General features: G+C 40.2%; 1 protein-coding gene across 4 annotated transcripts in view; it reads left to right on the top strand.

Annotated features, from left to right (window-relative positions):
• The window catches only part of XPO1 (exportin 1), a 60,321-nt gene that overhangs the window by 11,104 nt on the left and 35,825 nt on the right, over nucleotides 1–13,392 (top strand). For 2 of the 4 annotated variants that reach the window (XM_038007006.2, XM_007970499.3), the window contains exons 3-4: nucleotides 655–756; nucleotides 4,435–4,507. In XM_038007006.2, coding sequence (XP_037862934.1) covers nucleotides 655–756; nucleotides 4,435–4,507 — 175 coding nt within the window. Of the gene's footprint in view, nucleotides 1–654; nucleotides 757–1,638; nucleotides 1,684–1,841; nucleotides 1,906–4,434; nucleotides 4,508–13,392 lie in introns of those variants that run through there. The other 2 variants (XM_073023029.1, XM_038007007.2) reach the window with 2 other exon arrangements.

Here is a 13,392-nt window from a genome sequence, read left to right as displayed (position 1 = left end):
TTATGTTGTTTTTGGTTGATTTAAATGCTGATAACTCATTTGCTTCAGAATAGATCTTTGGTTGAAATCCAGTGCCGTTTTGAGACTAAAGAATAAACCAGATTTACTCCCAAAAATGTTACTCTGTTTCAAAAAAGTAAAATATTTGCACCTTTAAAGATTAGGAGTTGGCTGGGCGTGGTGACTCACTCCTGTAATCGCAGCACTTTGGGAGGCCGAGGCATGCGGATCACCTGAGGTCAGGAGTTCAAGACCAGCCTGGCCAACATGGTGAAACCCCAGCTCTACTAAAAATACAAAAATTAGCTGGCTGTGGTGGCACCCGCCTGTAATCCCAGCTACTCGGGAAGCTGAGGTAGGAGAATCGCTTGAACTCAGGAGGCAGAGGCTGCAGTGAGCTGAGATCGTACCACTGCAGTCCAGCCTGGGCGATAGAGCAAGACTGTCTCAAAAAAAAAAAAAAAAAAAAAAAGATTAGGAGTCATATTTAAATAATTTTATTTCTATTTCTGTAAAGTCTAATTTTTGAATGTTTCTGAACATTGATGATAGAATCTCTGTCCAATTAGAATTTGTGCCTTGCTCAGTAGTTTTCATTTTAATGAATGATTCAAAAGAACACATTAGCTTAATTTTTTTTTTATAATATTTTAGCAAAGAATGGCTCAAGAAGTACTGACACATTTAAAGGAGCATCCTGATGCTTGGACAAGAGTCGACACAATTTTGGAATTTTCTCAGAATATGAATACGAAAGTAAGCAAGTGGTGGTTTTAAAATCTGTTATTTCTTTTCTTCCAGTCATAAACTTTGAGGAAGGTATCTCATTTTTAGTATTAGCATTTGTTATCTCAAATCATTTTATATTGTTAATTTGTTTCAAAATTTAGTCTTAAGCATATAATTAATTCTTGCAAATAGTCCTAAGAATTATGAATGAAGTTTTGTAATGGGACTAGTATGCAAGGTGGCTTTTTTGGTTGTCTGATTTTGTTTTTTTCTTTTTAGAATATGTATACAGGTCTAAGTAGCATAAATTCTGAATGTTATTCAGAGATGAAACATAACATTAAAGAATTATTTTGGGCAAGTAATCAATATAATACAGGCCAGGCACCTCTGACACCAAGTTGTGTGGACAGCTTAAAACCCTACTCCATGGCATTGGGCTTCTAATGGGACAGCACTCAGTTTTTATTTACAATGGAAAATGTTATAATTCGGGTCCTTTTTTAAGTTTGAACAGAAGGGTTGATCAAAATGTGTTTTGTCTGTTTTAGGCTTGATGATTCACGCTTCTCTTTAAACTGCCTTAAAGTAATAAAATACTATGGCATTCTGTTTAATACACGAAAGGTTTCCACTTGATATACATTGTGTTAAAACAGAAGATAGCCATATTCACATGTTTCTGAAACCAGACTTTGTTAATTAACAGTTTTAAAATATTAATTAGTTTTGACAGCTTGTAAATTTTAGGTCAAAAATACAGTCCAGAACTTCCTCAAAGTGCTAACCTTAAGTAACATAACAGTGTTTGCCTGTTTGCTTGCCTGGTAAATTTTGCTTTTTATACTGACAGACATTACTAATGTTTAAGTTGATTTATCAACAGTATTTTTAAAAACTCAAATTTGTCTTGTGAAAAATGAGATGATTAGAGGAACAGAAAGAAAGCAACAGGTAAAGAATTCTTCAATTTACATAAATTACAAATGATTTGGTGCTAAATTTATGCACTATGACATTTGGCTTTTATGCAATCATTTTTTTTTCTTTAAAGATGTTAACACTACCTGATATTAATCATAATGTTCCATTATGTTGATTGCTTGTAATAGGAAGAAAAGGGGTGTCTTCCTGTGCAACTGACACAGCTAGGCTTTGACGGCAGGCCTCCACAAGGTCTACCCTTTTGATTCCCTTTAACTGAATTCTGTTCATCAATTGTTTTTGTTTCATGGGCGGTGGGAGGGGAAAGGGGAATTCGATGCATAAAATAAGTATTTCTAAGGGCTCAGTAGAAATTTCTACCATAGGGATCATTTCATGCATTTATCTTTTCATTTAGTCTTTGCTGTTATCTGTCCCTCATCTTCATAACTCAGCAGTGGATTTCTCAAGTTCTGAGATGTAATGCAAAAGTATAATTCTTTAGAATGTTTGGATCATAGTGATTTATCATTTGCTTTCAGATTTGACTGTCACTTCAGATTCTGAGCAAAAATACTAAAAAAAAAAAAAAAAAAAATTCTTTGAAGAGACATGACCTCTGTTGCCCAGGCTGGAGTGGAGTGGTGTGATTATAGCTCACCGTAACCTCAAACTCCTGGGCTTAAGTGACATTCTGCCTAGCTTTCTAAGTAGCTAGGGCTACAGGTGCATGCCACCATGCCTCGCTAACTTACCAATTTTTTTTATAGAGGCGGGGTCTCCTGTGTTGCTCAGGCTGATCTTGAGCTCCTGGCCCTCCCACCTTGGCCTCCCCAAAGTGTTGGGATTACAGGCGAGGGGCCACTTTGCCTGGCACCAAATAACATTTTTTCAAAGGAATGTAAGTTTTCTTTGTTTCAGTTTCATAGGCCAAGTCTTTATGTCTGGGAGAGATTGGATTTTAGGATATTATGGTAACAGATGTATTCCTCTGACCTAACCTGGGCAAAGCTTTTATTGGGCTCCCTGCTTCAACTTGGCAGAAAGATGAATTGTATCTTCATCAAGCTTATGCTACCTTTATACAGTTGTAGAAAATAACTACAGGTTAGTAAATAGTAACTTTAGGTGACAGTGTCTTTCCAATAAATATGTAAACAAAAAGTTTGGTTAAATAAGATGAAGTTATCTTTACGATTTTTATTTCTAACTATATGGTGGGTTTTGTTTCTTAGTGTTTTAAAGGCTTTTTAATTGATTTTTGGCAAGAGGATACATTGTAAGCAGTGCGTTACTTTGACTTATTGAGTCTTGACAATCTGATTTTGTGCCTATAAAATTGTTCAGGGTAGTATGTTTTTAAAAGCTAATTAAGAATTTCAGGCATTTGGAAAATTCTCTTTTTTGCTTATTTACGTATTTCTCAGACCTAGACATAATAAATAGATGTGTTTTTAAAAATGAACAGGTTAGAAAAATCGCTATTTACTGCTGATTATGAAACATTGTAATAGCATCAAATTTGTAATTTTAGAATTTTGCTTTGGCCTTGTTTTGATTTTGAAAGTTTTTAAGGAATGTTCTGCAAATGTAGTACTTTAGTTGAAATGGCAAAATTTTCCTGAAAAGTGTGAAATGTTAAAATGAAAGAAAACAGCAAAAACATTCACTGAGCACAATGTAGTTTGGGACAGTCTATATTGTGCTTTGGATAAAATGAGCATTCACATGATCCCTTTGGTTGAAATACTAATGCTCCTATTTTATTGTGTAATGACTAACCATTTTAAAGATGAACTCTTATTCTCAGCCAAAACTTGCAATCTGAGGTTATATGTCTTTATATGAATGAGTTTACCTTTCAGGTATTATAGCTGATTCTTCCCTAATTCTCTCAGTTGAAATGTACCACAACAGTTTTGTCCCTTTTCTTCCTCCTGCCTATCCACACTAATTGGTCATAGTAATTCAGGTAGTAACTCCTGGAGCTTTATAAATTATTATAAATATTGTTGACTATTTAGAGTGAGTAATCAGCAGGAGGGACAAAATGACTTGAAAGTGGTATCTCTTTTTTAATTTTTTATACTTTTAGTTATAACTTTCAGTATTTAGGAAGAAATACCTGAAAGGTAGATACAGATTGCAACATGCATTTGTGATTATTTTGACTGTGCACAAAAGTTTATCTTTAAATTAGTAGAAATAGCAACTATAAGGGTGGGGTTAAAATATAAAATAAACCCATGGGTTGTCTTGCTGCTCCTTAAGTAACACACCAGTGATGCTTGTAAACACTTTTTATAGAAAGTATCTGTGACAATACTTTAATATTTGGCCAAAAGCTTGTAACTCCTAGAGGATGGTAGGAAGCTTGATAGCATCCAAACTGCTAAATTCTTAGGAGCCTGTTCGTGTTAAAGTACGTGAGCCTATGAACAGTCATTTATGCTGTGAATTCGTATCTGGCTGCTACTTTTCCTTCGACAGATAAGCCTATTTGGCTGCTAAAGGGCTTTTTATTTGGTTCTTCCTCCTGGTGTGAGCATGTATAAACAGCAGGACGTTATATAGTGTAGTAAACAATAAAATGAGGAAAATGCATGAAAACTCAGTATATGGGTGAATAGATACTTGTTTAATATATGTAATTAAACTTGGTAGCATAATGTTTTTGAAACTTTAGACGTAAATGTGTGAATGTCTGTCCATTTGTGAATCCTGAGAGTTGCCAGTCCTATATAGCAATATATTCACATGCTTCTATTCTCCAATTTTCAGTATTATGGACTACAAATTTTGGAAAATGTGATAAAAACAAGGTGGAAGATTCTTCCAAGGAACCAGTGTGAAGGTAGGAAAATATATTAAAGAATTATAAATTCAGAATTTTGTTATTCCTGGCATTTTTATTACAGTTGTTTGAGGGGGCATATAATGAATATTTAGTATATTTTGCTCTAATGGAGCTTATTGCTTTTATCATGAAGCAAAGCAGGTTCTGTTTGTATTGGTGGGTACAGGAAGGCCACTTAGGTTATCTTTTGGGAGAAGAGGAGACTGGACTGTTAAATTCTTGACTATAAATATTCTAGTTAAAAATATGGACTATGGCACAATGGCTCACGCCTGTAATCCCAGCACTTCAGGAGGCTGAGGTAAGTGGATCACTTGAGCCCAGGAGTTCCAGACCAGCCTAGGCAGCATAACGAGACCTCGTCTGGACAAAAATTTAAAAAATTTTCCGGGTATGGTGGTACATGCCTGTGGTCCCAGGTATGTAGGAGTGTTGCTTGAGCTCAAAAGGTCGAGACTGCAGTGAGCTGCAGTGGGCCATGATCCTGCCACTGCACTCCAGCCTGGATGACAAGAGTAAGACCCTGTCTCCGAAAAAACAAACACACAAATAAAATATGGGCTGGGCACAGTGGCTGAAGCCTGTAATCCCAGGACTTTGTGAGGCTGAGGTGGGAAGGTCGTTTAAGGCCAGAAGTTTGAGACCATCCTGGGTAACATAGTGAGACCCTGTGTTTACGAAAAATTTAAAAATTAGCCAGGTGTTGTGGTGCAGGTAGTGGGGAACAGGGGTATCGGTGGGGTGAGGTAGGAGGATCCCTTGAGCCAGGAGGTTGAGACTGCAGTGAGCCATCATTGTGCCACTGTACTCTAGCCTGGGCAACGAGCGAAACTCCATCTCAAATATATATGTGTGTGTGTGTGTGTGTGTGTGTGTGTGTGTGTGTGTGTGTGTATATATATATATATATGGTTAACCCAGGGATGGAAAAGCCAAGTACTAAAAAATCACAAAGCTTTTTTTTTTTTTTTTTTTTTTTTTTTTTTTAAACCTTTTTGTGGTTCTGGGAATGCCTTGTTAGAGGTTGGCTTCTGAAAGGAAGAAAGATCAGAAAATGAAGGTGTAGTGATACCTGTTAATTAATTTAACTTTTCTGTCTGTGGTACCTTGAGGAATGTAGTAATATTTTGAGAAACTTGAGGCAAGGTTAGTCTCTTACGATTCTTTGATATAGCTAATTTCAGTTACGATACACTGCATTTATACCTACTCTATTTCTTTATCTCTGAACAATAGAAATTTTTTTTCTTGACTTTATTATGGGGCACATGATACTTCTAGTAGCATTTTCATTTAAAATATGTCTCATTTCTTTGATTACTTGTCTGTAAGTATTTCCTTCACCTGCGTTCTCTTATCATTATGGTAGAATAGTGACGTGGATTTACTTATTTAATCTAACTTAAACCTTGACAAAGTTTGAGCACATTTAGAGTTGGATATGATGAAATTTTAATGCCAGTATCTTTTTTTAAGAATATTAAGGATAATCAATGGCAATATCTTTAATACATCATAAATCATAGATTAAGAGTGATAGTGCAGGAGCAAATAGTGTGCCTGCCCTAAAAGAGGTTCTCATTTTTTTAAATGTTTAATTATGGTTTGAAACTATTTTAGATCATGTTCTATGATGGACTGAGAAATTAATAAGCACAATTTGACTATGTGGTCCAAGTAAGTCCTAAATACTTTATCTCTATTCTTCAGGGATCTTTAGTGTAGTCATTCTTTGTTTCTTTACTACTATTTATTGTTTTACTCATGTGTTACGAGCCCCAGATTTAATTTCGGCCATGGTCTGCCATACCACCAAAAGGTGTTCTACTTCTGTTCCTTTTTACTGTTGTATAATTTTAAATCCTCATTTTGTTCTTAACTCTGCGTCTCTGTTTTTTAATCACATTTGATTGTTCTGGAAGATCTTTTCCAGGTTTGAAATATATATGATTATACTAGTTTATCAACATCATAGTTACATTTGTTATAGAAAAAAGTAATTTAAAAAATTTTTCTTTCTTTCTTTCTTTTTTGTTGAGACAGGTTCTAAGTCTGTTCCCCAGGCTGGAGTACATTGGCAGGCACCATCTCTGCAACTTCAAATAGCTGGGGTCAAGCAATCCTCCCACCTCAGCTTCCCAAGTAGCTGGGAACACAGGCATGCCCTACTAATTTTTTTTTTTTTTTTCCCAATGTTTTGTAGGGATGGGGTCTCGCTGTGTTGCCCATGCTGCTGGCTGTTAGGCTTGAGCAATCATCCCACCTTGGCCTGCCAGAGTGCTGGGATTGTAAGCATGAGCCACCACACCTAGTCAACATGATTAGCTTTTTAATTTTAACTGGGAGGCTTCTGTAACCTGAAGATTTATTTCACAAAATACACTATAACTTCTGAACATTAATTTTCCTTCATCTTTAAGTAACTTTGGTATTGGAAATTACATAAATTAGTTTTAAAATATTTTATTTCCTTTGTCCGTAAGTGTCCTGTGTTTTAAAGGTGGTATTCTTGCTTGTTAGCTATAGCTATACCCTTTGTCCAACTACCATAGCATATATATTTATTTACCTGGGGTACATATTGTGCATTTCCTTTGTACCAATTACTACTAAATATTAAGGTTATAAAAATACTTGTACATCAGGCCGGGCGCGGTGGCTCAAGCCTGTAATCCCAGCACTTTGGGAGGCTGAGACGGGTGGATCACAAGGTCAGGAGATCGAGACCATCCTGGCTAACATGGTGAAACCCCGTCTCTACTAAAAAAATACAAAAAAAAAAAAAAACTAGCCGGGCGAGGTGGCGGGTGCCTGTAGTCCCAGCTACTAGGGAGGCTGAGGCAGGAGAATGGCGTGAACCCGGGGAGGTGGAGCTTGCAGAGCTGAGATCCGGCCACTGCACTCCAGCTTGGGTGACAGAGCGAGACTCCGTCTCAAAAAAAAAAAAATACTTGTACATCAAAGTGCTGTATGTCATAGTTACAATTAGGAAAGACAAAACACATATAAAAGAGGAATCATAAATCAGCAGTAAATTAGGTGTATATAATGAGTGCTTCACAAGCTAAAGGAACAGAATGATGTCTAAGGTCCGGCCTTTTAAGCCAAGTTTCATTCACATGATTGGAAAGAAGTGCCTGGTGTATTTTAAAGGAAGGAAAGGTTTCACTGCATAAGAGTATACAAAAACTAGATTCCTGTGTTTGTTTGTTTGTTTTTCTGATCTAGAATTTCTTGTATCTGCTTTTAGGTTCTTTCCCACAGCATATGTTAAGTTTTATTTATTTGTTTGTTTTTTATTTTTGAGATGGAGTCTCACTCTGTCGCCCAGGCTAGAGTACAGTGGCGTGATCTCAGCTCACTGCAAGCTCCGCCTCCCGGGTTCACGCCATTCTCCTGCCTCGGCCTCCTGAGTAGCTGGGGCTAGGCGCCTGCCATCACACCTGACTAATTTTTTTTTTTTTAAAGTAGTAGTAGAGACGGGGTTTCACCATGTTAGCCAGGGTGGTCTCCATCTCCTGACCTTGTGATCCTCCCGCCTCGGCCTCCCAAAGTGCTGAGATGACAGGCGTGAGCCACCACACCTGGCCAACATGTTCTTTTAAATTAATAGCATTTTCAATTTAGGCCTCTTGTGTAAATACTGTCAGGAAAATCTCATGATTCTTGAGTCGGTTAGATGTCTCTTGCTGTGTTATACTTTACTGTATCCTGTACCAGTGGGTCACAGAAGAATAAAATTTTAAAGAGCAAAAGAGAAGTCCGGCACAGTGGCTAACGCCTGTAATCCCAGCATTTTGGGAGGCCAAGGCAGGCAAATCACGAGGTCAGGAGTTCAAGACCAGCCTTACCAACATGGAGAAACCCCATCTCTACTAAAAATACAAAAATTAGCCGAGCTTGGTGGCGCATGCCTGTAATTCCAGCTACTCAGGAGGCTGAGGCGGGAAAACTGCTTGAACCTGGGAGGCAGAAGTTGCAGTGAGCTGAGATCACACCATTGCATTCCAGCCTGGGCAGCAGAGCAAGACTTCGTCTCAAAAAAAAGAGCAAAAGATAGACATAATTAGAAAGTAAGGATGTTTAAAAGAACATTTAATTTTCCATAAGATATTTCTATAGCAAGAGAAAGGGAGAGATAATAAAACATTTAAATAGGTTGAGATTTGTGTTATGTAAAATTTATTACGTTTCTCTGGATTTTCATTTAGCTTTAGGCCATTAAGTATGTGTGTGTCTGTGTGTGTTTTATGTGTTTTGTCCTTTGCACTCCGCATTACACTTGGCTGTTTTAGTCACTTTTTTCCCCATCCTCCGAACTGTAAGCTCCTTGATAGTGGAGCTCAGAGTGTCTTTTTTTTCTTTGGTTGGTTGTTTTTGTTTTGTTTTTTGTTTTAGACGGAGTCCGTCGCCCAGGCTGGAGTGCAGTGGCGTGATATTGGCTCACTGCAAGCTCTGCCTCCCGGGTTCATGCCATTCTCCTGCCTCAGCCTCCTGAGTAGCTGAGACTACAGGCGCCCACCGCCACACCTGGCTAATTTTTTGTTTTTTGTTTGTTTTTTTGTTTTTAGTAGTAGAGACGAGCTTTCACCGTCTTAGCCAGGATGATATCGATCTCCTTACCTCGTGATCCACCCGCGTTGGCCTCCCAAAGTGCTGGGATTACAGGTGTGAGCCACTGTGCCTGGGTTTTTCTTTGTTTTTTAAAGATGTAGGGGTTCACTCTGTTCCTCAGGCTGGAGTACAGTGGTGCAATCATGGTTCACTGCAGCCTGGGCTCCAGTGATCTTCTTGCCTCAGGCTTTTTTTCTTTTTCTTCTTTTTTTTTGAGACGGAGTCTCACTCTGTCACCCAGGCTGGAGTGCAGTGGTGCAATCTTGGCTCACTTCACCCTCTGCCTCCTGGATTCAAGTGGTTCTCCTGCATCAGCCTCCTAAGTAGCTGGGATTACAGGTGCACACCACCATGCATGGCTAATTTTTGTATTTTTTTTTACTAAGGACGGGATTTTGCCATGTTGACCAGGCTGGTGTCAAACTCCCGACTTCAGGTGATCCTCAGCCTCCCAGAGTGCTGGGATTATAGGTGTGAGCCATTGTACCCTGCCCTCTTGCCTCAGCCTTGTCTGTGGGTCCACACCACCATGCCCAGCTAATTAAATTTTTTTTTTTTTTTTTTTTTTTGTTAGAGACAGAGTCTCACTGTGAAGCCCAGGCTGGTTTTTTATTTATTTATTTATTTATTTATTTATTTATTTATTTATTTATTGAGACGGAGCCTCGCTTTGTTGTCCAAGCTGGAGTGCAGTGACACGATCTCGGGTCACTGCAAGCTCCGCTTCCCAGGTTCATACCATTCTCCTGCCTCTGCCTCCCCAGTAGCTGGGACTACAAGCGCCCGCCACCGCACCCGGCTAATTTTTTTTGTATTTTTAGTAGAGCCGGGGTTTCACCGTGTTAGCCAGGATGGTCTCGATCTCCCGACCTCGTGATCCGCCCGCCTCGGCCTCCCAAAGTGCTGAGATTACAGGCTTGAGCCACTGCACCTGGCCCCAGGCTGGTTTTAAACTCCTGGGCTTAAAGCAGTCTTCCTACTTTGCTGTCCCAAATTGCCACCATGCCTGGCTGGGAAATTTTAATAGGTGAAATGGAAGAATTTCCTAATAAAGAGTGGTTGCTATTTATGGTAGTCTTTCATTTATTCATCTGTTTTGAGACAAGATCTCACTGTATCACCCATGCTGGAGTACAGTGGCACAGTCATAGCACACTGCAGCCTCAAACTCCTGAGCTCAGGCAGTTACGCCTGCCTTAGCCTGCCAAAATAGCTAGAACTACAGGCATGCGCCACCACACCCAGCTAAGTTTTTCTAATTTTGATAGAGACACAGTTTGCCCATGTTGTCCAGGCTGGTCTTGAACTCCTGGCCTCAAGTGATGCTCCAACCTCAGCCTCCCAAAGTGCTGGAGTTACAGGTATATCACCACCCCTAGCCATCACTGAAGTCTTAAAGGTCCTCTAGGACTACCAGTGGTGGTGATTCTCTGTCAGAGTCATGATCCAGATAATTCCCTATCGCTTTTTATTTTTTTTATTTTTTTTTATTTTTTTTTTTGAGGCGGAGTCTTCACTCTGTCGCCCAGGCTGGAGTGCAGTGGCACGATCTCGGCTCACTGCAAGCTCTGCCTCCCGGGTTCGCGCCATTCTCCTGCCTCAGCCTCCCGAGTAGCTGGGACTACAGGCACCCACCACCACGCCCGGCTAATTTTTTTATTTTAGTAGAGACGGGGTTTCACCGTGTTAGCCAGGATGGTCTCGATCTCCTGACCTCGTGATCCGCCCGCCTCGGCCTCCCAAAGTGCTGGGATTACAGGCGTGAGCCACCGCGCCCGGCGCCCTATCGCTTTTTAAAGGAGGCATTTAGGCTGGGTGTGGTGGCTCACACCTGTAATCCCAGCACTTTGGGAGACTGAGGCAGACAGATCACCTGAGATCAGTAGTTCAAGACCAGCCTGGCCAACGTGGTAAAACCCTGTCTCTACTAAAAATACCAAAATTAGCTGAGTGTGGTAATGGGCGCATTTAATTCCAGCTAATTGGGAGGCTGAGGCATGAGAATTGCTTGAACCTGGGAGGTGGAGGTTGCAGTGAGCCAAGACAGCACCACTATACTCCAACCTGGGCAACAAGAGTGAGACTCTAAAATAAATAAGTAAATAAATTAATTAAAAATGGCATTTAGATAATTCAAATCATAAAAAAGAGAAAGCCTCCTTTGTCTGTTCCTGGCGGGGGAAAAGATCATGCTATATAAAGGTATTTCTGTACTTTTTATTTAAACCAAGAGATTGTCTTAATCAGTTAATGTGTATGGCTTATAGATCATTTCATTGATTGATAAAAACTTGCTTACAGGCGGGGCGTGGTGGCTCATGCCTGTAAACCCAGCACTTTGGGAGGCCGAGGGAGGTAGATCACCTGAGGTCCGGAGTTCGAGACCAGCCTGACCAACATGGAGAAACCCTGTCTCTACTCCAAATACAAAATTAGCCAGGTGTGGTGGTGCATGCCTGTAATCCCAGCTATTGGGGAAGCTGAGGCAGGAGAATTGCTTGAACCTGGAAGACGGAGGTCGCGGTGAGCTGAGATCGTACCATTGCACTATGGCCTGGGCACCAAGAGCGACAACTCCGTCTCAAAAAAAAAACCCACACTTGCACACATTGAATAGAGAAGAAGCGAATTTATGAAAAAAATAGTCCAAAGTGGAAAGATCATAATTACAAGGTTTGATTCTGTTTTGTTTCGTTTTGGTTTTTTCGAGGTGGAGTTTCGCTCTTGTTGCCCAGGCTAGAGTGCAGTGGCTCAATCTCCACTCACTGTAACCTCCAACTCCTGGGTTCAAGTGATTCTCCTGCTTCGCCTCCCAAGTAGCTGGAATTACAGGCATGCGCCACCCCGCAAGTTTGGATTTTTGTTGTTGTTGTTGTTTTTGTTTTAATTTATTTTGAGACAGAGTCTCGCTCTGTCACCCAGGCTGGAGTGTAGTGGCGAGATCTCGGCTCACTGGACACTCTGCCTCCCAGGTTCATTCCATTCTCCTGCCTCAGCCTCCTGAGTAGCTGGGACTACAGGTGTCCGCCACCACACCTGGCTAATGTTTTGTGGGGTTTTTTTTGTTAGTGGAGATGAGGTTTCACCGCGTTAGCCAGGATGGTCTCGATCTCCTGACCTCATGATCCGCCTGCCTCAGCCTCCCAAAGTGCTGGGATTATAGGCGTGAGCCACCGTGCCTGGCCAGGTTGGACTTTATAAGTAGTTAGGCCCCTAAAATTTCTGAGTTGTTCAATTTCATGTCTTTAGTTGGCAGACGAAAGCTGATCCACTCAAAAAATGTTATTTAGTGCTTTCCTTTGAAGTGAGACACGTGGTATATTTATTGGCACCGTAATACTGGCTATATTATTTGACCTTGTATTTCAGCTTATGTTGCAGGGTTTGGGGGATTAGAGCTAATGTATAGGAAGCCCTGTACTTATATATGCTGAGTATGAATAAGTAGTGGGTTAGCAACCTTTTTTCATGAAATAGCTGCATTTCACCAAATCGCCATATACCAGTCTCAAAATACCCTGAAATTTCTGAAATACCTTCCTAAGTGAGCAAACACCTGCTTTTCTGTGTCCTTTACAATTTTTTCACCACAAAGTCTCAAAATTTCAGAAACGGAACTAATTGGGTCACTCCTGCTTAATAGTATTGAAGATATTTAACATGTTTCCTTTAATTGATACTGACCTTTGAGAGTTTTCCTGTTTGCCTTATTACGTTTAAAGTGTACAGTTGGATAAGTTTTGTCTTGTACATGCTCCCATGAAACTATCTCTGTATAATTAAGGTCTACCTCTATCCAATTAGTTTCACCTTCTCTGCCCCTCTCCACATGTGCTTGTTGTCACTCGTTTGGTAACAATGAAAATGGCTGGATTAGACGGGCGGATCACGAGGTTAGGAGATCGAGATCATCCTGGCTAACAGTGAAACCCCGTCTCTACTAAAAAAATACAAAAAACTAGCCGGGCGAGGTGGCAGGCGCCTGTAGTCCCAGCCACTCGGGAGGCTGAGGTAGGAGAATGGCGTAAAACCCGGGAGGCGGAGCTTGCAGTGAGCTGAGATCTGGCCACTGCACTTCAGCCTGGGGGACAGAGCGAGACTCCGTCTCAGAAAAATAAAAAAATAAAAAAAAAAAAAAAAGAAAGAAAGAAAATGGCTGGATTGTATGGATTTTTTTTTTTTTTTTTTTAAAGACAATCACACTACTCTGTCGCCCAGGCTGGAGTGCAGTGTCATGATCTTGGCTCATTGCAACCTCTGGCTCTAGG

The sequence above is a fragment of the Chlorocebus sabaeus genome, chromosome 14, assembly GCF_047675955.1.
Source record: "Chlorocebus sabaeus isolate Y175 chromosome 14, mChlSab1.0.hap1, whole genome shotgun sequence".
In the NCBI taxonomy this organism is placed as follows: Eukaryota; Metazoa; Chordata; class Mammalia; order Primates; family Cercopithecidae; genus Chlorocebus; species Chlorocebus sabaeus.
This window is presented reverse-complemented; position numbering and strand designations above follow the sequence as displayed.